Genomic DNA, 23,654 nt, shown 5'->3' on the forward strand with positions numbered 1-23,654 from the left:
CTCTCTCTCTCTCTCTCTCTCTCTCTCTCTCTCTCTCTCTCTCTCTGGCACACACACGCACTAATGAGCTATGTCTCAAGTCTAACCCCCTTCTGACTTACATATAAGTAAGGGCACTCCCTTCTCCAGCTGTAAGCTGTAAGATCTCCTCCTCCAAGACAAAACTCCATGGATAAGAAAAAAGAAGACGGACTGGAGAGATGGCTCAGTGGTTAAGAGCATTGACTACTCTTCCAGAGGTCCTGAGTTCATTTCCCAGCAACCACATGCTGGCTCACAACCATCTGTAATGGGATCCGATGCCCTCTTCTTGCCTAGCTAACACCTCTCGCTGCTGGCAACAGCACCATCCTACCCTCAACACATCTCCACCCTTCCTTTGCTGCCTTCTTTCTAACCTCCTACCCTCCAGCTCCCGGCCCCCCTTCTATGTAATGGAAAGGCCTGAGGGGCTTTGCTATTCTCTGTAAGGAACTCTTTCTCCCCAAGTCTTCACAGGTCTGGATGCTCACACCCAGGGCTCATCTCTCTCAAATATGGTTTACTCAAGGAACCTTTCCTCTGGGCTCAATCTATGACATTTCTGTTTTGTTTTCTTACCTAGCAGTTATCACTACTAGTAACCTTATTTATTATTTGTTTGTGGTTTATTGCCTGCATCACCACACACAACTGTACAACCTTTGATGCGGTATCTTACTTGACTTGGCCCCTGAGCCTTGAGCAGCCTGGCACACAGTGGCTCTCAATAAATTCTTGATCCGTGAACGCATAGAAAGGAAGGGGTTGGGCCAAGAGCCGTGCTTCTTCTGATGGCCACACGAGGGCACTGCTCCCCACGGCCTGAATCGCCAGAGCCGCTCCCTAAAACCAAGCGGTTATGTTTTTGTTTTTCTGCCAGGGCTCAGGAAAAAGCAAGATGGCAGGGAGGAGTATTTGAGTCTCTGTCTAGGCCTGGCCCAACGCAGACTGGGCCTGAGGGATGACATGTGGAGGAGCATCTAAGGAAAGGAAATGGTTCAATCAGGTTTGTCTGAATAAGAGTTAAAACCCTTATTAGAAACAGGATTCAGATGTCTCTGTCCTCCAACTTCCTCTGGCTTAGGAGGCTGGTCCAAGGCAGAGGAAGGAGTCACTACGTTACCTACGCAGAGGGGAGAGGTGGTTTCTGTCCCCAGTGGAGCAGAAACTGGCCTAGGGGCTGAACTCCTGTGACCATTCCTTCAAGAATGTGTCCGAACCTTAGTGGGTAAATGACTCAAGAAAACTTGAAGGGATAGAATCATGAGTTTGGCATGAATAACCCCCAAAACACATACACACTTCCCTTCATAATTTCTGCCAAAGTTCGGAAGGTCTGTCCTTACTGTTCCAAGAGTACCTTAAAATCACTGAGGCCACCATACCTGTTCACCAGACCTCATTTCACCCTGTGAGTCTGGGTACTCAGAGCATGGCAGGATGGTGAAGGAGCTGCCTAGGAGACCAGAGCAGCCTTTGATCTTCTAGCTAGGGCTGGGGAAAGGCATGCCGTACATAAGGAGCCACCCTGGATGTGTGCCCTGGAGTTCAAAGGCCTGGTTCTCATTCTGGTGTTGCCATTGACTTCTTGGGTGTCTTGATGAAGGACTTTGCCTCTGGGTCTCAAATTTCTTTCATGGAAACAAAGCAAGATACAAATCTTCCTGAAGTAAGATATGAATGACCGTCATAGGGATGGGGGCGTGTGTGTGTGTGTCTCCTCGTTGTCATCTTCGTCGTCCTTGTCCTAGCATGTGTGAAGGCTTGTTTTTAATTCTTGCCACTGAATAAACTGGATTTGGTGGTGCATGCCTGCAATCCCAGCATTTGGGGGCAGGAGATTTAGAACTTTAAAATCATCCATGGAGGCCAGCTTATAATACACAAGACAAAAAAAAAAAAAAAAAAAAGCCAGGTTGACGAATGCCTTTAATCCCAGCAGGCAGAGGCAGGCAAATTTCTGTGAGTTCGAGAACAGCATTTTCTATAGAGCTAATTCCAGGACAGCTAGAGCTCTGTTACAGAGAAACCCTGTCTTGAAAAAAAAATGTTTTCCATACTTTATTTTTGTAATATCTTCTGTTAGCACTCTTTTATTATCCTGGAAATGAAGTTCAAGGATAATACCCTACCTGTACACTTAGTCTTAAAACAAAAGCAACACTGGAGGCAGGCACATTGGAGCATCTTTTGTTCCAGCTACCTAGAGGTAGAGGCAAAGGGAATGCTTGAGGCCAGGAGTTCAAGGTCAGCCTGGCCATAATAGCAAGACATCCTTCAACTCAAAACAAAAATCATTTCAATGTGTAAATCTTCCAGTCAAGACTATTCTAGAAATAGCATTGCATACATCTACATGGGCTTAAGGAATGTGACAGCTATAAATACTGCTTAATGCAAATACCACCAAAATGAACATTCCATTCTAACTTCCTTCCTGGAAAAGCTCAGGGAAAACCTCTTTGTATTTTGTATAAGTTAGAAATGGGGTTAAGATCAAGTAGTGGGGCTTTCATTAAGGAAAAATCCAGCTGGAAGTTTAAAAGAAGAACAAAATGTACAGCAATGTTTTCTATCTTATTCTATTTGTGTGTGTGTGTGTGTGTGTGTGTGTGTGTGTGTGGTGTATCAGTGTTAAGTTTACTATATTCATGAACTGCCCTTGTAGGCCAGAAGACAATATTAGATCCTCTGGTACTAGAATTATAGACAGTTGTGAGCTGCCATGTGACTGCTGGGAATTAAACCCAGGTTCTCTGAAAGAACAGCTAGTGCCCTTAACTGCTGAGCCACCTCTTCAGCCCCTTCTTTTTGTTTTGTTTTTGTTTGTTGGGCTGGGTTTTTTTTCATTCTTTGAGCATTTTCATACAATGTATTTTGCTCATATTTACTCCCCTCTCCCCTCCCTCAACTCCTCCCTATCCTCCCTATCTTCCTACCTACCCAGCTTCTTGTTCTGTCTCTCTGTTTTTTGAACTCATCAGATGTATTTGTGTTGGCTGATTAATCCCTCTGGGCTTGGGATCTTCCCTGGCTATGCCAGATGTCTAGCATCAGAGAAAACAGACATCCCCTCCCCAGAACACCTCAAACACTGATAATTCCTCAGCTAGGGCTGGGACTTGGTGTCCACTTCCTCTCCTCTATGCTGGAATTTTGTCTGGTTTGAGATTACGCAGGTTTTTATGTGTATTGTCACAAATACTGAGTTCATATATGTATCTGTCCTGTTATGTCTGGAAAACACTGCTGCCTTGAAGTCATTTATCACTCCTGGCCCTTACAAATCTTTCTGGACCCCTCTTCTGCATAGGTCCCTGAGCCTTGAGGGAGAAATATGCTCTAGCCATCCCATTTAGGGCAGAGGTCTCTCGTTTTTTGTTTGTTTGTTTGTTTGTTTGTTTAGGCAGGGTCTCACTGTATTCTTGCCTGGCCTGGAATTCACTGTGTAGACAAGGATGGCTTTGAACTCAATAGAGGTCTGTCTGCCTCCTCCTTCCATGTGCTAAGATTATAGTATAGATTTGCATCACTATACCTTGGCTGTGTAGAGCTGACACCCCCCCCCTCCCCCCATAGATTCCTTAAAAAATTCACTGATACAAAAAAAAACCCAAAAATCAAAAAACAAACAAAAAACAAAAAACCCCCAAAACCCACCTCCCCTAAATTCCTAGAATGTCCTGTAGGGAGCAGCATCTCTTCCTTCCTAAACCATTGTCTTAGACCAGCAATCGTAAATGGCTGCTAAACTGTTAGATTGCTGCCCTGTAGCTGCATACCAATGAGGAACTGAACACGTACATTTCCGGCACAGAGTACAGTATGACTGCATTCCAAGGTTAAGCATTGAAAAAATTAACAAGAGTATTGACTTATTCACAGGGAGCTCCATGCTTTCCTAAGCACTCCAGAAACTATCTCCTTCCATTGTCCCAAGAACACAGTAAGCAGCCTATTATCCTCACTACTTACAAGCCAAGAGGCTGAGTCACAGATGAAAGCTATCATGCCTGTAGATGGCCCACTGTATGCACTCCAGAGAATGTCTCAGCAAGCCTTTGGAAGCACCTCACAGAAAACACAACGATGGACCTCCACGGCCAATGCCTGGACATGGCATGGCTGTTTGAGCCTCTCATTTTGTCTCTGTGAGGAATCTAAGGCTTGAGAGGGGATGAAGGGTGAGGGATCCTTTGCTCCCTTCCTGCTAGCAGAAAGCCATCTGTGTCAGGGAATGACTGCAGATAAAGTCACAGAAAATAGAAACGAACGGAAGGGGATGGGGAACATTATAAATGTCCTTTCCTGACTGAGTGTCATGGATTTCTGGACATTTCTACCAAAGCTTCTCCCTACTACCTCCATTCCTGTTCTTTAGACTATTCAAATCCTGGCCTGAGTCAGATGCCAGAACGAACATCCATGCCCAGGTGTGTATAGAGTATTCACTACCAAATGCCAGCATAAAGAGGTACAGGGGACCCCAAACACAGGCCAGAATCTAACATTTTAAAATTCTAAATATTCTAAAATTGCTTGACCAGCTGATTCCGATAGTATAGGAGAAACCATGCCAAGAGAGAACAGTGACACTTCAGCCCGACCTTGAGTTTGAATGACTCTAAACTCTTGGTTACTAAAGCATCCTCTAGAAGTATCCTCTGGAATCACTGTCTCCCACCCTACAGAGCCCCGGAGCTGCTTAGCATGCACTTCCAAACCTTCTGCCACAAGCTTCTGGATGAGCTCTGAGCCAGAACTGCTGTTCTTGGGTTGAGGTTTCCAAACCTCTAGATTTACTGCCTCATTATTAAGCACGGCCGTCTCTGGCACTCCATCTCCAGGGAAGGCTGGTCCAGGATAAAGTAGTATTTTCAGATTAGCTACTCTCCATAGTCACAGAACTGCCTCAGCAAACCTTTTGATAGCAGCATGACAAGAAAGATTAAAAAAACAAAAAGCATGATTGGTCTCCCTGGCCATAAACAACATGACTGTTTTAACCCTTCATCGTTAATTTCAAATGAGCAGTCCAGGGCTTGAAGTAAGGCAAGGCACGGGATATGTTGAGTGCATGGATACATATCAAATTCCCCACTTGGGAAGAAAAACGAGGAAGAAAGGCAGGAAATGAATTTGTTCATAGTAACAGCTGTCATTACCCACCTACCGTATGTCAGATGTCATGCTCTGTTTTAGACACATGAGCTGATTTGTTCATCACAAGAGCTCAATGATAGTTGCTGTCCTTGCCCTGTTTCAGATGTATACATTACATATAAGAAAACACTGAATAACTTGCTTCGAGTTAGAAAGTTGAGCAAAGGGGCTTGGGAAATAAATGGCAGGTGAGGGTATCTGCTGCCAAGTCCGATAGCCTGAGTCTGGTATCTGGGACCCACATGGTGGTGGAAGGAGAGAAATGGCTCCAGCAAGCACTTCACAACTAACAAGTGAAACAAAACAAATAAATGTTAAAATAAAGCTGGGAACCAAACCAAACCAAACAAGCAAACAAACAGCAGCTACAAATAAGTGTGAAATTTTGAACTCACAACTGCCTGAGTCCTGCGTGCATCTGTTTCACTAGCTACTCTGCTGCTCTGATCCAAGTCATGGCTCAGGTCAGCCCAGTTAGGCAGCGATTATGGTCACCATACTCCAGGACTCCCTCAGGAAAGCTGATGACGGTATTGTGTGCAGAGGCAGCAGGGAAGGACGCTGCTGTCTTCTCGTCCACTTGCTCAGGTGTGGTGAGGTAGATGTCCTAGCTATAACCTCGGACTGTGCCATACGTCCTCGAGCTCTCACCCTTTATTATTTTTTGTTGTTGTTGTTGTTTTTGAGACAGGGTTTCTCTGTGTAGTCCTGGCTGTCCTGGAACTCACTCTGTAGACCAGGCTAGCCTCGAACTCTCGAACTCAGAAATCGCCTGCCTCTGTCTCCCAAGTGCTAGGATTAAAGGCATGTGCCACCACCGCCCGGCTTTTGTTTTTGTTTTTGTTTTCGGCTCTCACCCTTTAAAATGAGGGCAGTGATACTAGCATATTTAATGCACATGAACACGTGTCTCAGATTTCCTCTGCTCCCGCCTCGGAGGTTCCAGTTCCAAAGGGTTTCTGGTTTTGTTGTTTGAGACAGTGTCTCATGTAGCCCAGGCCTTCCTCAAAATCTTGCTATCTCTGTATTGGTCTCAGGTGCTGAGATTATAAGCATGTACCACAATGCCTACCTTTACATAACCTTTTGGTTGGCTGGTGGTTGGTTGGTTGGTTGGTTGGTTGGTTGGTTGGTTGGTTGGTTTTATAGTACAGGGTCCTGTACATACTAGGCATGTGTTCTTCCAAAGAGCTACACTCCCAACCTGGAGTTTGAGGCTTTGTTTGTTTGTTTGTTTTGCTTTGTTTCTTAGAACAGGGTTTCTCTCTGTAGTCCTGGCTGTCCTAGAACTCCCTCTGTAGACCAGGCTGACCTCAAACTCAGATTTGCCTTGCCTCTGCCTCCCAAGTGCTGGAACTAAAGGTGTGTACCGCCACATCTGGCTGGGCCTTTTTGCCTTTAATGTATTCCCTGGTGATTCTGATCCACAGCCAGGTTTAGAGGAACCCATTTACAAGGTATATGTAGCAGCCACAGAGAGGAAAGGATCATGAACGGTCCCTCTCCAAGAGCCTCAACCCCTCAACCCCACTGCCATGTCTTGTAGCACTTTTCTCCCAGCTCTTCCACACTGGTGTACAAGAGTTCTCTTCAAATCAAAGACTCAGTGCTTTAGCAGTGAGTCAGCAGCACTCGGAGTCCCAAGGAGCCTGCCTTTCCAGCCGCCTGGGAACCCAGCCTGAGCTGGGAAACAGGATGCCATGGGTTCTGCTCTAGATTAGCTCCTGTTTGACTCACTAGTAGCAAAAAGCTAGTCAGAGAAGCCTCAGTTTGCTCATGTGTCAATAGTTGAGGAAAGCAGACTTGCCCATTGAAGCGCTACCTAGGAGTGAGTGCTTGGCTCGTGACAGCCAGAGCAGGTAGAGGAACAAGTCACATGGAACAATCTTACATAACTCTGATTTCCCATCCCTGTCTCGGTTGATTATCAGTGATGGGGAATAATCCACTGCCCACGCTTTCAGCTTATGTCCTCGGTCCTCTACCCTCGCCTTTGTCCCATGGCCGTTTCACTTGCTACCTGTCTGGTCTTCCTGCTACCATAGCATTAAGCTACTTTCTACACCCACCCTTTGCACTACAGCAAGACTCGGAACGCTCTGCCACAAATGATCACAAATCTTCTTTCTTCTTCTTACTCAGGCCTCGGTCTCATTGCCTTTTCAGATAAGGCTTTGTTAATCCATCCTCGAACCTAAGTACAGGATCAGAACACATCCTCTTCTGCACGACTCTTGAGTTCTCACCATAGCATGCTCTTACTCTGACAGTGAATGTTTAGAGAATACACCTTCTAACGGAGCTACTCCAGGACACATTATGATTGAGATTTTTGTTTTTGAGATCTATCCTCAAGTAGTCCAGATAGGACTCAAATTCAATATATTAATGAGGATGACCTTGAACTCCTGACCCTATTCCTCTACCTTCTAGGTGCTGGGATCAGTATAAGGATTTTTCCTAACAATGGGTCCTGTTCAACAAAGATACCGACTTTCTTATCAGGCAGAGAACTACATATAGTCACCAGAGTCTCGGCTGAACTGTAGACGGCCTATTGTTCTTTCTATAAAACTGTTGCTTCTTCCACATCCAACTTCCCCTCAGCTGCCAGGATTTCAATGGCCAAAATCAAGTGCAAAGTTTCTTAGACATGTTATTTCTTTTCTTTCCACTCTCCCTCCTCCTTTCTCTTGGTGCCTAGGATCACATCCATGGCCTTATACATGCTGAGGAAGCACTCCTGTCACAGACATACATTCTTAGCCTCAGTATAGTAATTATACATATTTAAACATTTGTTTGTAAGTAAGTGTAGGGAGGGTGATGGTGGTGGTGGTAATGGTGGTGGTGGCAGTGGTGGTGATGGTGGTGGTGGTGATGGTGATGGTAGTGGTGATGGTGGTGGTGGTGGTGATGGTGGTGGTGATGGTGGTGGTGGTGGTGATGGTGGTGGTGGTGATGGTGGTGGTGGTGATGGTGGTGATGGTGGTGGTGGTGATGGTGGTGGTGATGGTGGTGGTGGTGATGGTAGTGGTGGTGGTGGTGGTGATGGTGGTGGTGGCGGTGATGGCAGTGGTGGTGATGGTGGTGGTGGTGGTGGCGGTGGTAATGGTGGTGATAGTTTTTCTTTTTTTCTCTTTTTTGAGACACTAAAGATGGAACCCAGGGCTTTGCACATGCTAGGCAAACTCTCTATCACTCAGTTGCATTCCCAGTTGTAATTCTGTTTTATTTTGCTTAATCTTTCAGTCCCAGGTTCTCTGCAGTTCTGGGAAGGGAAGTGACTATCCTAAATACATTTCAGGTCTTTCGCCCTCTTTTCTCCAGGCCCTTCCTTGTAAAACCTGACACATAGACCTGGACAGGGTGAGGCTCCCGGGTGTGATGAAAGCCTGGAGTTGCCCCAACAAAGCTGAGCTGACGTGGTGGTGAGGCGGAAGGACCTAGTATAGGAAGGAAGAAGCAGGCTAGGACAGGAGAGCAGGGTGTGAATGGTAGGAGGGGGGAAAGGGGAGTGATTTGGTCATGTGTCAGGAAGTGTCTCCCTCCACCCTTCCCTGGGGAGAACCCTGACCCCTGGATGGCTTCAGTTTTAATATTAAACAACTGTTGGCGATGAGGAGTGGCTGGGGTGGTGGCCAGCTGCTGAGGTCCTGGGCCCGATACTGAGCACCTAGAGGAACACCAAGGTGGCTTTTGGCCAAATAGGTGACAAGTAAGATTCCGCCTGAGAGCAGTTTGACAGCACAATTGGACCCTGACACCTGGCCAGACTGGGTGCCTAGGAAAGGGAGAGAAAATGGTATCTAAGGAAACAGAGTAGTCAAAGTTGGATGTCCTGTGGTAACAACTACAGCAGTATTAGGTCAAATTTATTGCAAGCTTATACCAGACCCTGCACTTTCTGCTTTATATTTGCTTCCTCATTCAGTTCTCAAAAGGCTTTCTGCACAGCAGGCATGGCTAGTAATACTACTGTTATTCCCATTGGCGATATGTAGAAACCGAGGCTCAGTAAAATCAATTGTTTTAGGGGCTAGAGACACGGCTCAACTGTTAAGAGCGCTGGTTGCTCCTCCAGAGGACCCAGGTTTGATTCCCTGCATCCACACAGGGGCTCACAACCATCTGTAACAACAGTCCCCGGGAGTCTGATGCCCTCTTCTGACCTCTCTGGGCAGGCTTGCTGTCCACAGACATACATATAGGCAGACACCCATACACATAAAATAAAAACAAATTAACCTTTTTCAAAAAAATAGAATCAATTATCTTGTCCAAGTTCACATAGTAAGTAGCAATCCAAGTCTGTGACACGGCAGTTCACTGTGGAAACCTAGGCCTGGGAGTGGAGCTATGGAGAATGAAGGGGGAAGCCAGATTGACCCCTGAGAAAGTGGGGGTGGGGTGGGGAGAAAGAGTGGGATAGACAGTGTATAAATAGTAGTCCTGTTTTTATCCCTACACATGGCTGAATCAGGCAAAGTGCTCTCTGTCTGGCACAATTTGAAGGCTCTGAATGCCAACCCAGCCCTGTGTCAAACTCCCTACCCAGCACGTCCCTAGGAGCCGAAATACTTACTGAGGGAGTCATTATTTGAGTCAGGACATTGACTCCAGGCGACCCCCCTCCTCGTAAAAAGAAACACATCTATCCTGCACGGGTCGCACACACTCGAGGTTAGATTGTTGGGTCTTTTGAGAGGAAAGTTTATGTTTGAGAGAGTGGTCTCAATTTCCAAGGAAAAGTATGAGGCTTGTCCTATAATCATGAGGCTTGTTCTATAATCTGTGTCTCTGATTGCAAAAGCCTGGGAACTATATCGCATAGCTCAGAAATCCTAAAGTAGACTTTGTCCCCTGGGGGAAAGCAGTGGAAGCCACTCCTAACTTCCTTTGCTGTTGCTGGACTGGCATCAAATGATTGTAACTTCGTGTCTGGTCACTTTGCCCTTAGGAGACCAGCTGGCATTCGTGTTTCTAATTTTTAAACGATAAACGAATTATTCTTTACTGCTTGGTATCTTCTGAGCGCAGATATCTAGTGTGGAACGAGGACTTGTCAGAGGTTCAGGGGCAGAGGCCAGGAACAGCTCTCAGATCACCTTTCCCTAGGCTGCACCGAGACCCGCGTAGGAGGAAAGGTAGGATCCTGTCTTCGCCACCTGCTGGTCATTCGCCCTACACCCACACTCCAGTCACGGCTGCTCTGGCCTGGTCCCAAAAATGTGAGCGCCTCCCGGTCCTCCCGCCGCGACCGCCTAGTCCGGGGCAGCGCTGTCGGCGCCTCCAGCCGGGCTGGCTTCCCGGCGCGGGAGGGGGAGGGGAGGGGGAGGGGAGGGGGAGGGGAGGGGGCGGCGCCGGGCGGGGCGGGGCTCCCACTCCTTCCCGGGAGCCTTATTCCCGGCCGCGCGCTGCGAGCGAGCGCTCAGTCGGCCCGGGGAGCTGCACGCGGCTGGTCGGCCTGACAGACCTTCAAGGGCTGGAGCGGACGCGCGGACCGACTCTGAACAGACAGACTAACCGCGGCCGTAAGGTTCCCAGACAGGATCTCACCCAGAAGCAGGCAGCGGACGGTGCCTAGTGGAATCTCTCTGTCCTCCGCCGCCTGGCTCCGGTGCAGGCGTCCAGCGGCCGCCGCATCCAAAGTGATCGCTGCCTCCCCGTCTCCGCCAGGCTCGGGACCATGAAGCTGCTGCCGTCGGTGGTGCTGAAGCTCTTTCTGGCCGCAGGTAAAAGCTCATATGTCTCCAAGGTCGGGGGTGGGGTGGGCGCCGTGCGGGGGACACGTGGGAAGGTCGCCGCGGCGCCCCCCACCCGCCGAGCGGACCACTTGGTGGGGCCCGTGCGCTCTGAAGGGCGGGTGTGGACCTCGATGGCGTGGTAGAGCGGGGTCTAGGCAAAGGGTCTTATTGCGGCCTCCTCTCTTCTCTTGTCCAGTGTTGTCCGCGTTGGTGACCGGTGACAGTCTGGAGCGGGTTCGGAGAGGTCTGGCCGCAGCAACCAGCAACCCTGACCCTCCCACTGGATCCACAAACCAACTGCTACCCACGGGAGGTGATCGTGCTCAGGAGGTCCAGGATTTGGAAGGGGCAGATCTGGACCTTTTCAAAGGTGGGTGTGGAGGCTGCCTAACCTTAGACGCTGTTCGCAGCTGATGAATGCACAGGCCTAAGATTTATGCTTTTGCCCCTATCCCCCACCCCCGGGGGACTGAAGGGATGTTTATGGAAGACTTCAAGGAAAAGCTTATGTCCTGACTGGAGTTGGAGATTCTGGAATACAGTTTGGTCATTCTTGTCTTTGGTCTCATCTAGTGTGGAGTCTTACTTTGTATTTTAGAGAAAGTGAAGGAGGCAGGTTGTCCTCTGAGGTAGGCTGGATGGCAGAAGGACGGCGTGACAGAGATGCTTTCTCTAGAGTTTCTATGCCAAAAAAAGGTGCAAGTCCTATTTGATGTATGACTATATATGCGATGATCATATATAAAACGTTAATAGATGGGAAATAGAAAGTGTGCGATGGTAGTCTCCTTCGTCCACCCATCTCCAGGCTAGAGGAAGACAGGGCAGTGAGGAGCTTAGTTTTGGTAGATGAGGCCAGCACCCCTGCAGCTGGCTATGAATGGTGAATGTTGGGGCCCTGGGAGGCTATTTTGAAATGCTGTGGGTCTGAAACTTGTAGAGTCCACTCGAATCCCTAAGGAGATTCCAGGGAGAAGAGCTACGTATGATCCTATAACCTGTATCTGGGGCTGAGCACAAGGACTGGTCAGAGTCCTGAACCTGAGGGCCTCGCTGCCTCTGGCCACTTGCAGTGATTCTCAGAGGCGGAGCCAGCCCAAAGCCCTGTGGGCCCCGGAATGACTATATTTGGTTGGAAAGAGACACACCTGTTCAGCTCCACCTGCTGCTTAGCATGCCTGCTCCCTCCTCACCCAAGACTTCCCTAGGTTCTTTCTCTACTTTGTATAAGTCAAGAGTCTGCTCTAAAACTGGGAGGCTGGGGTCCCACGCACCATCCTCTCAACAGTGACCCCCTGGGGTCACCCATGTCCTGAACAGTCTGGATTCTCCTGGTTCTCTCTTAGGCTGGATAGGGCTGGGCAGGGCTGTGACTCACCCCCCACCCACGTGGCTGCTCCTCTTACCTCTGCCAACCTGACTCACTGCTCCCTCTCCTCAGCAGGAGCCTAGCTTGTCAGTCTTATTCTGCATCTCTCTGATTGCCTTGGATTCTGCTGCGTTGCTTCCTTGGAGTCCTGATAACTGGCTTCCTCTGGCCACCTGCAAAACCTTCTGAGTGTTCTAGGAACCTAAAACAGGACAAGATAGCACTGCTCTAATCCTAATCCTGTAGTACTCTGGGGCAAGTCCCTGTCTTTTGGGATCTAACAGTTTTCATCATGAAAATGCCCTGGCATTCTTGAAGACTCATTTATCTTGAGAGTTCTGTGTCCCTAGTATAACCTATCATGTTCATCTTTCTGCCAGACTCAAGCTATAGCTATGAACAGTAAGCACCTTTTAACTATTGGGTTCTGGGATGGGGAAGGCTGGCATCTGACTCCTGGGATTATGGCCAGTCCCAGCTAGATATGACGTTGCCCCCTCCCCATATTTGCAACCTGGAAAGAAGAGTGGGGTTGTCATAGTCCAGTTCCTTCCAGACAGTTCCTTGTATGTATTATAACGCCCTCCCTATCCCAGGCATAATTTGGGGATAAATCTAATTGGATGTTTGAAAAAGTGGATGAATTGTTAAAGGGCAGAGGGCAGGGCAGATATCTTGCCTAAACTCAAAAAAGTAAGGCCTTTTAAATCAGAAATGGCTCATTTTCTGTTTCAGAGCTAGGTTCTGCACCAAACCCATTCCCTGAAACCAATGGGAATTCCAGAGGAGAGGTTCCCAATCTATAGACACTCTTATTTTAGAAGCTTCCTACCCCAAACAGCCACGTTCCTTCTCTCAAAGCAATTTTTGTCTGTGACAGTCTTCCAGCAAGTGGGTCACTGAGTAGAGGACCAGGAAATGAGGCTGAGAGCTACAATAGCATCGAGCTCGTGGGGGAATCTCAGATTGGTAGAGAGCATGCCTGTGAATGTCAGGCTGTTAGCTTCGTGCTGTGACCTGCAGTTACTCTGGCTTTCTTAGAACAAAGCCCTTCTTCCTTGGGACTTAACGCAACCTCAATTTCCTCTTAAAAGTTTCCTCTTTCTAGTGGTTTTTAAAGAGTTTTCCCAGGCCTCTGACTACAGGTGGGATCAAAGAGTGTGTGCATCCTCATCGGTTTGGGGGTTACCCATCTGTAATTCCATGTTCCAGATGCTGGGGTGGGAGAAATGGGAGTCTGAGGTCAACCTAGCTTGTATCTGTAGCTACCTTTTTAAACGGACAGAGTAGAAACGCTTACCGAGTACCTTTTCCCTGCAGTTGCTTTCTCCTCCAAGCCGCAAGCTCTGGCCACCCCAAGCAAAGAAAAGAATGGGAAAAAGAAGAGGAAAGGCAAGGGGTTAGGAAAGAAGAGAGACCCGTGCCTTAGGAAATACAAGGACTACTGCATCCATGGAGAGTGCAGATACGTGAAGGATCTCCGTACTCCCTCTTGCCAGTAAGTGCTCCTCCATTCCCAGAAGGAATCTCATTGTCACACTGCCAGCCACATGTTCTGTTTGTCACTGTTCCTTGAATTCATAATTTCACTCAGTTTCTTTTCAACCTCTGGGAGGAAGTTCAAAGGAAGGGACATATTTTTAGTCAGCGGAAGTCCCCGCCGCCACTGCTACCACCAAAGAGGATGTAATTTCCTGTGGCGTGGAGTTATGACTCTCCTCAATCCTTCAGGACATTTCCTCCTGCCTACCTTTAAATGAGCGTGTGTCCATGAGAGCTGGCACTTGTGAAGGAGGGACTTAGTTCTGGACACTTCTCTGGAAAGGAAAACTGATAGGAAACACAGCAGATAGGTTTTCCGGCAGCTGATATGAGGTGCCTTAAGTCACATGCTGTGCGGGTGCATGTACTCAAGTGTGTGCATGTGGGCGAGCAGGTGTGCCTTGATCCTAAGGCATGGCAGGACTATACAGAGAGGAACCAGCATGCAGTATGAATTGAAGCCCCTCCTCTTTACTTTTTCACCCAGGCAAGGGACAGAAGGATGTGGGAGACATAGAAGATGTTGAACTTGTCGGGAATAGGGGGTTGGAGAACACTTTTTTGTGTGTGTGCAAGTTTATCAGTGGAACTCAACTCAGCCTACAGCATCACTGCTCCCTGTCAGGAGTGTGGATGGAGGGGTTGTGGGTTCAGTATCCTCTCATAGGCAAAACCCAGCAAGTGGCCACCTTGGCAACTCCTCAGGGATGACGGTGGTGTTATGCTCTCTGGCAAGCAAAATGTGGCCAATGTGCCTGAAGCCAATGTCCCGTATCAGGCTACAGACATCCCCTCTCTTCCCTGTCAAGAGAGAGAAAGGCTCTTGGAACTCTGTGACTCTTCCTAAGAGACTTGGGACAGTTCAGGATGCTGTTGTGTATACACTGCCTCCCCTTCTGTCCAAAAAAAAAAAGTCTGTCTTATGGCATCTCTTCCACCTGTGACTAGCGTGGGTCCTTTAACTTTCATAAGCACCCAATCTTACCTAATCACACACAGCAGACCTGTCCTGTATTTAGCAGTTGGCAGACAGATCTATTCTCACCTTCACAGACAGTGTGTCCTTTCCTGTAATGTCCTAGGCAGGAGTTTGGTGTATTGGAGAGGCTTGGTTAAGAATGGGAATCACCCAGCTGGTGATAGCACACACCCTCTTGCTTTTAATACCAGCACTCAGAGACAGAGGCAGGTGGATTTCTGAGTTCGAGGCCAGCCTGGTCTACAGAGCCAGTTTCAGAACAGCCAGGGATACTCAAAGAGACCACTGTCTTGAAAAACCAAAAACCAACGACAACAAAAAAAAAAAGGTAGAGTCTCAGTCTGCTCCTTTCCAATGTCCTGGGACAGGACAGGACAGGACAGGAAATGTTTGTCTTAAACGTGTAAAATGGCACCATTAACTCAGGGTGGAGAAAGTGACTCTGAGGGTAGTCAAGATGGACTAGAGCCAGGATTCTGTCTAGCCACGCTGTCTAGGGATGTTTGTGGCTCAGGGTGTTTTGTTGAATGGATTTGCAGGGCTTCCATCTATCAGCCAAGAAGCAGGGTTTCCCTGACCTCCTAAGCTCAGAGAACCCAAGAAGTGTGCTTAAGGCCACCTAGTGGCCCTCGGAATAGTGATAATAATCATGTTGGTATTAGTGGTATTATTTCTTTGAAGCCTTCATTGTTTACATTTAAATCCAATTCAGCCCAGCAGGCATGGTGAGCACTTACTCTGTCTGAAGGAATGAAAGGAGATGATGGTCTTTGGGGTTTCCAAAAGCCCTCTGTTGGGAGGGCAGAACTTTCTCTACTTAGAAAATGAGGAAACCACAGTGGGCAAGTAGGAAGTTATTTGCATGAGATCAACAGCTAAATAAGTTCATGGGAAGAAAATGGGGTCTCACTCCTATCCCAGCATGCTTTTCATGTTCCCAGGACACACTAAGTGTTGGCTTTCCTCCTCTATGCCTGTCCTTCTAGAGCCCAAGCAGAATTTTATGGGAGGCAACTGTTGTCCTAGAACACTCCTTAGGATTTTACTACTCTAAGAGGACAGCAAGCGTCCAGAAGGCTTGGTGTCAACTTCCTAGGCAGACTTCATAGGGTGGGTTCTTTGACATAGAGCTCCTGGTTTTGGGCAATGTGATGTCTGTGCACCTACATCTGTGTCCCTCTTTGTGACTTCTCTACTTTAGACCCAGAAGCTGCTAGCCAGGGTGTGTCCAGGCTGCTGTGGTAAACTTGAGGCTAACTGGCTTCCTAACCCAGCCTTTGACAGCCACCAGGAACAGGAAAATCCTTCTGTGTCATCAGCCAAAAGTTGCCCTCAAAGAGCAGTTTTCTTGGGCTTCTTCTGACTGACTGTTGACCCAGAAACTGGCTGCAGGGTTTCCTGTGGCTAGAGCAAACCTGGGGGGTAGCTGGGTTGGAAAGGCCTTCGCTGGAAGAGAGGCAAGCTTGGAGCTGCACTATACACACTGCTCACATGCAGAGAAGCCCCTTCCCTTGACTTCATCTGGCTTGAACATCTCGTTCCTTGAGAAACAGGCTTTACCCTCTGGTTTGATTGTATAATAACTCACATAAGTGAGGTCTGGGTTTTTCATAATGCTCCAATGAGGTAGGCTTTTATTACTTCTGATTTTACCTGAGGAAACCAAAGCTTAGAAAAGTAATGAGACTTGCCCAAGATCACCTGGCTAGAAATAGCAGAACCAGTCTGGAACTCAGTTATTCTGATCCCCTCTATCAAATGAGGCTTCCTTCACCTCCTGGAGGAGATATGGAGATACAGAAGGTTATCTCTGGCCTCTAGAAGGAGCTTATGTTGTCATGAAAGTTCTGAAGTGGGTCACAGACGGGGAGAGGAGAAACATGTCCTAGTTTGATGGATGTGTGTTGGCTTGGGGCAAGACACATGATCTTGCCCTGCATCCAGGGATGCTCAGAATGTACTCAACCCCCCTTCTTCCCAGCTTGGACGGGAGGGAGAAGTGAGTAATATTAGTACGTTTACATTATTATCCTTTTGACTCAGGACAGAGGTGGTAGAGGGATTATATAACTGAATTGCGGGACTCTGAGGCCGAGTTTTATTTCTACCATCTGAGTAACTACCTGTGGGGTTCGGATGATGGTTTGGAACTGCAAAACAGATTCAGATTCAGCTTCCCTCCCTGGCATAGCATAGCTGCTGACATCATCCAGACTGCTGGGTTACATCCAGAGCTCTGCTACTCTCTAACTTTGTAACCTTGGCATGATATTTATTGGAAGTTAAGCCTTGGTTTCTTAAAAACGGGGATGGTGACCTCTACTTCACAGGTGGTCTGACCTTAAATGTTAAATGATATCGAAAGGCCCCAAGTTCAAGCCTCAGCACCAAAAGCCAAATGAAATAATCCTTTTGAAGCAGTTAGCGCAGTGTTCTTGGCTCATGGTAGGCCTTTATTATTTGCTATTTATTATCAAAGCTGTGAATAATAAACAATAATGATAATAATAATAAAGTGGTCAGAGAACAGATCACATAGTCCCAGGACCTACCAGATATGTTTTCTTAGGGTTACCCGCATTGCTCAAAGGGGGCGACATTGTAGCTTCTGACCTTGGTCTTGCTGCTTCCTAGTTCTGAGACTTGACAGATCACTTAATCTCTTTGATTCCTTATCTCTGTGCACACATGATTTTCCAGAAACACTCCCAGGAGCTTCCTTTAGGTCCTGGAAGGGAAGGGATATTGTTAGATATATTTTTCCTGATACCAACTCAGGGACCAGGCATAGTGAAGAGGCTAGGTACACATATTCTGTCCTTTGTGGGGCTGACCTACCTTTATGCTGCTCTGAACCTAGAAGTAGGTGTCGGGCAGTCCTAAGATAGGGAGGAACAGGGACACAGTGCTACCCATCCTGACCCCTGTGCCATTGCCAGAGTCAACAGCTCTGCTCCATGGAGCCTCCTAGGGCCCTGCCAGCAGGAAGGAGGGGTTCATCCTGGCTCTGGGGCTACAGGTACACACCTCTTTCCACAGAAGGTGCGATTCAGAGCAGAGGGCCACCGGTTCTCCGTGCCTCCTTCAACAGATGCTAGCCTAACATCCCCAAGCTGACAAGCCTACCCCCAGCCCAGCTGATGGGTGAGCAGTCGTGGGGGCACATGAGCAAAGTTAGAGGGTTCACGCCAATGCTGCTGTCCTGTCGCTGAGACCTAGGGAAGCCACACCACTTTTCTCTAGCATGGGGCTCCCCCTACATCAAAGGATCTCCAGAGTGAGAAGGGATGTCTTCTCTTCCTAAGAGCTTTCAGGAAATGCTTTGTGTTTGAAGAAGGGGTTGTCACATGATTTGTTTCTTGAGTGAGAAGAGCTCTGGGGATTGTTTCTGACATTCTTTCCCGATGTGACAGGGTGGCTGGGCAGGAAGATGTTATCTTGGTTTGTTTGCTTTGTGCCCTGAGATAAAGGAGAACTGAGCAGCCAGCATTCGGAGGCCAACCAGCATTCAGAGGCCAAAGGCTGTAGTTTAGCTCCCAGGTTGGGAGTTAGGAGTTAAATGAAGGAAATGAGAAAAATGATTCCTGGCAGAGGGACAGGTCTATTAATAGGCTGAGCAGCAGTGGGGAGGGACTGCATGCTGGATGCATTGATGGGCAAGGCTGGGTTTATTTCTGGGTCAGAATGTTGAAGGGCCTCTCTAGATAGAGGAAGAGATGCTGAGTCGCCCTCCGCTCAGTCCATCAGCCCTTATGCCCAAGTCCTCTGAAGTAGCTATAGCAGAGCACCTTAGAACCGATGTAATAGATGAGGGCCGTGTGGAGTACATCTAAACTGAGACCTGCAGCTCTTTCCTCACTTCTTCCCTGCCCGAGCAGGATTCGGGGGGCAGGGTGGGTAGAGAGAGGCAGAGGGGGTGCATACACCATTAATTCTATCTCCTTGTTATTCTAGCTGCCTCCCTGGTTACCATGGGCAGAGGTGTCATGGGCTGACCCTACCGGTGGAGAATCCCCTATATACATATGACCACACTACAGTCTTGGCTGTGGTGGCTGTAGTACTGTCGTCTGTCTGTCTTCTTGTCATCGTGGGACTTCTCATGTTTAGGTGAGTGTTTACAAGCTTGCAGGCTTGTTTTTCTGAGTCACTCACTTCTTTCTTCCCCTCGGACTTAGAGCCTCTCCTCATACCCCTAGCTGTTGGCCTCAATATTGTGTACTTTCTTTTTTTCTTTTTTAAATTAGTAACTTGGCCGGGCGGTGGTCCCAGCACTTGGGAGGGAGAGGCAGGGGGATTTCTGAGTTCAAGGCCAGCCTGGTCTAGAGTGAGTTCCAGGACAGCCAGGGCTACACAGAGAAACCCTGTCTTGAAAAACCAAAAAAAATAAAATAAAATAAAATAAAATAAATAACTTTAAAAAAATGTTAATCAAAGGCTTTCTAAGTTTGGTAATGCTCAATAACAAGATGCCCATACAATCAGAAGTGTACAATACCCAACCTAGATATACCAACTATCTTTGACTGGCGGAGACACACAAACATCCGCCTCCATGTATTGTCTACTTTCTAGAAACTTTTTTTTTTTTTTTTTTTGCCTGACACAGCATGAGACCAATGTGTAAAGTCCAGAGTACCTATTGCCAGGCCAGGCCATACAGGTTCTGTTCCTCTGTTCTCGTGGGTTCATTTCCTACCTGTGACCTGCTCATTCACCCATAGAGGCACCCTTTAAACATTTCTTCCTCCTGGCATTAATGCATGGTTTGGTAGTAAAGGCATGGATAATATTATTGACGGTAATCTTTCAGTAATTGTACTCCATAAGGATGTTTTGAGGACCAAATAATGCTAAAACCAATAAAATCAGGGGTGACAGGTACACACCTGCTATGAAGCCATCCTGGGCTACATAGGAAATGCTAGTGCAGTCTGGGTTATGAGATGCTGTCTCTAAAAACATGATTACACATGCGTATTCAAATATATATCTAAATCCTCTGCTGGTAGAGACAGGAATCCCCCAGAGAAGCTAAACTCTGGCTAAAGACTCATGAGCTGCCATACCCTCTGGGCTTTTTGAAGAAATAGATCACTGTCGTGGGAGTCTCTTGAGAGGGCTGGCTGTGGGGCCTACACTTTGTCATTTCTTCACAAACCTTATTTTCCTTAGGTACCATAGGCGAGGAGGTTATGACTTGGAAAGTGAAGAGAAAGTGAAGTTGGGCGTGGCTAGCTCCCACTGAGGAGGACCTGAGCTCAAGGTAATGCTCCATCCTTTGTCCTGGGAAGCAAGGGCAGACAGGCCAAGGCATGGGTGGATCTGCTTCAGTGAGTGCTGAATTCTCTTGTCTAGGGGTAGCAGGGGGCAGGTTACTACTGTGACTTCTGAGTTCCAATGCAGAACTGTTTTCAGAGACTCTGGCTAGGTTACAAGGTTGTGGTACCCCCAGTTCCCCTTCCTAACCCTGTTTGCATTCTCTAAGATTGAACCCAGCTTTAAATGCCTCCCTCATATGCTACAGGAACCTTCAGAGGCTACTTCTGAGACAGTGGTTCATTACAAGCTCTACAGAGGAGAAATACTTCACCAGCAGCCATGAAGACTTCTTCATTCATTCCCAGTTGCTACCCTGACTGGGCCTCCTGTAATTGCTCTGCAAAAATCTCAGAGCCTCTAAGTGCCAAACAGACTATGCCCACTGGGATCCGGATCAGAAGAAAGCAGGAGCGAGTGAGCCCTTCGGGCCTTCCTGACCCTCCTCCACTGAACCCAGCGGTTTATTTAAACACTTAGCTTCTGGATTAAAGTGTCAGCTAGTTTCCATAGGCTCCAGGATCTTTGACTGAAAAAAAAAAAAAAAAGGAGAGGAAGGATGAATGGTTTGTGGACTGGAAGAGAGCAACAGAGTTGGGAAGCCAAGTGTTCAAGTAGCCACAAGGGATCTGTTGTTTGGACCCTCCAGCACGCTGGATTTGATGAGCTAACTGTGAAATACCACAAGCCCGAGAACTCTTGAGTTTTGGGACTTTTCTACCCAGAGGGGAAAAATAACAAGTATTTTATTGTTCTGTTGTTGTTGTTTTTGTTTGTTTGTTTGTAAAATGCCTCTTAAATTATATATTTATTTTATTCTATGTATGTTAATATATTTAGTTTTTAACAATCTAACAATAATATTTCAAGTGCCTAGACTGTTACTTTGGCCATGTCCTGGCCCAGCTCTCTGCAGCTCTACCATCTGGCTCAATGCTGTGCTCCCGTTTGCTCTGTAACCCATTGGTAGTAATTTATTGTCTGTCTACATTTCAGGAGATGTCCCTGTAGCAGAGTATGCTGGGGGCAGGGGTTGTGTATGGTCAGAGTGCAGGGATCGATCTGGGCAGAGCCACTCTGTGAGTTGGACTGCAGTCTTGCCTAGGTGATTTTTGTTTACCGTTCGTGTTTCAAAAGCCCAAGGTGCTGATGTCAACGTGTAATAGATATTGGTGTTTGCCTGTGTCCTCTCCCTGCCAAATCTCAAAAGAGATTGGGCGTCCATGCCTGCAGCTTCCTGGAACTCCATCACCCTGTCTCACTCCCTTTGTGTCAAGACATTTCCCTTATCCTGCCATTCTTCTGGTGCTACTCCATGCAGGGTTGGCAGAGCACAGGACAGTTTGGGGAAGGCATTAGTAAAGAAAAAGGTTGAGGAAGAACAGGGAATTTTGGAGTTGACTATTCTTGGTAATTGATATCTATTGGTTAACACAGAGAAGGTTGGTGGGAGGGAAGGTTTTGGGTGAGGAGACTACGGTCTCACCAAGACTATAATGTATGCTGTCACAGTCCCCATGGAAGGCTCTAGTGCCATTTCTGAACTGTTACAACCTATATTTCCAAAACCTGGTTCATATTCATACCTTGTGATCCAAATAAAGATAACCCTTACTCCATCCATGTTCTGTTTAGTTTTTGGTTTGGTATATGTTTGCTTGTTTGTTTAGGGTCTCACTATTGAACCCTGGCTGTCCTGGAACTCTCTATGTAGACCAGGCTGGTCTTAACCTCAAACCTATCAGCCACTGTCTCCTGAGCGCAGCACTACACCTGGCTTATTTTGTTTTTATGGACATGAGGCCGGAAGTTGACCTTGGGTGTCTTTCACAATTGCTATCCTTTATTATTTATTTTTCCTTTATTTATTATTTTTTTTTTGACAAAGTCTCACTACATAGTCCTAGCTGGCTTAGAACTCAGAGTTCTACATGTCTTTGCCTCTTGAGTGAAGACATTAATGATGTATAAGCTACCCTGGCCACTTTGCTCTTCTTATTTTTTCAGTTAGTCTCTCACTGAACCCAGAGCTTACCAGTTCACTACTAGGCTAGTGGGACAATGAGCTTCAGGGATTACCCTGTGTCTGCTTCTACTATCCAGGGTCTGGAGTTACAGACACATGTCAGTGTGTCAGCTTTTATAAGGGCACTAGGAATAGAAACAAAGGCCCTTGTGTTTGCATATTAAAACACTTTACTGATTGAGCCATTCCACAGCACTGTTCTGCTTGGATTACCTGGGAATCTGTTTAACACAGAAATTTTCTTTCTTTCTTTTCGTTTTGCTTTTTGGTTGGTTGGTTGGCTGGTTGACTGGTTGGCTGGTGTTTTTGTTTTTGTTTTTTTTTGAGACAGGGTTTCTCTGTATTGTTCTGGCTGTCCTGGAACTCATTCTGTAGACCAAGCTGGCCTTAAACACGGAGATCTGCCTGCCTCTGCCTTCTGAGTGCTGGGATTAAAGGCGTGTGCACTGCCACTTCATGACAACACAGGAGTGTTTTTAAGCTGTCTCAGTGTCAGACGTGTTTATGTACACTGTTCTCACTATCCATAACTCTATGGTGGGATGCAGTTAACTGTCTCATTTTCCTAAAAGAGGAATCTGAGTCTTAGGTTGTACACCTTGCCTAAGAATACACAGTGACCAGTTACTCTGTTTTAATACTTGCTACCTCTCACACCAGGAAGACTAGAACTTTGGTGTACGAAGTTTGGCTGGCTGGGCTTGTGTATGTTAATTGTTAACCCCTAGACTCAGGATTTAATTGTGTACTGTTCATGTAGGCAGCCATTGCTCCTGGAAGGAATAAGATCTTTTTATACTGTTCTCTCATGCTCCACAGCCAACCCACCAATCACTCTTGTCAGCTATACATTTTGAATGTATATATGCAACCATGTATCACAATTGTCACCCAGACCAACACACTGTCCTCTCAGACCTGGACTCTGAAATGGCCTTCCCACCTTGCTTCTTGGCTAGAATGATATTTTATTTAAAACACAATTCAGGGCTGGGATTGGCAGCTCATTAAAACACATGCTTTGTATACAAGAAGTCCAAGATCTGAGTCCCCATATATGACACACACATAAATCAGATCTTGTCTAGTTTAAAGGTCTTCCCTAATCACCCTATTATACATAGAACATTCCTCAGTATACAAAGTATATACAAAGTACATACATGCCCTCCTAGGAGGGACTTATGTTCCTCCATAATTCCTAATTACTGCCAACACCTTCCTATTTGTTTATTGTTGATCTGCTCCCATGACGTGTTATTGTTCTAATGAAACTGAGATACAGGTATTCAGTATTTGTTACATTCCTACATTATTGTAAGAAAACTGAACTCCAGTCCAAGACCAACAAGTAGGCAGATTCAGTCTAGTGTTGCTTTGAAAGCTGTTAGGTTTACAGAGATGCCTCTGTCAGGGAAGGTGGGCTGGACAACAAAGTGAAATTAAGGGGCAGTGTGTTCCATGGTGTCCTGGTGAGGTGGAGGCAAG

General features: G+C 47.0%; 1 protein-coding gene across 1 annotated transcript; it reads left to right on the forward strand.

Annotated features, from left to right (window-relative positions):
- Positions 1-10,586: 10,586 nt before the first annotated feature.
- On the forward strand, positions 10,587-21,764 carry Hbegf (heparin binding EGF like growth factor). The gene is made up of 6 exons (XM_028762796.1): positions 10,587-10,919; positions 11,128-11,301; positions 13,621-13,798; positions 18,776-18,931; positions 19,997-20,087; positions 20,349-21,764. The coding sequence occupies exons 1-5, from the start codon at positions 10,874-10,876 to the stop codon at positions 20,067-20,069; spliced, it is 627 nt and encodes a 208-aa protein (XP_028618629.1). The 5' UTR covers positions 10,587-10,873; the 3' UTR covers positions 20,070-20,087; positions 20,349-21,764.
- The last annotated feature ends 1,890 nt before the right edge of the window (positions 21,765-23,654 follow it).

This window comes from Grammomys surdaster, unplaced genomic scaffold, assembly GCF_004785775.1.
Source record: "Grammomys surdaster isolate TR1022 unplaced genomic scaffold, NIH_TR_1.0 135, whole genome shotgun sequence".
Classification (NCBI taxonomy): domain Eukaryota; kingdom Metazoa; phylum Chordata; class Mammalia; order Rodentia; family Muridae; genus Grammomys; species Grammomys surdaster.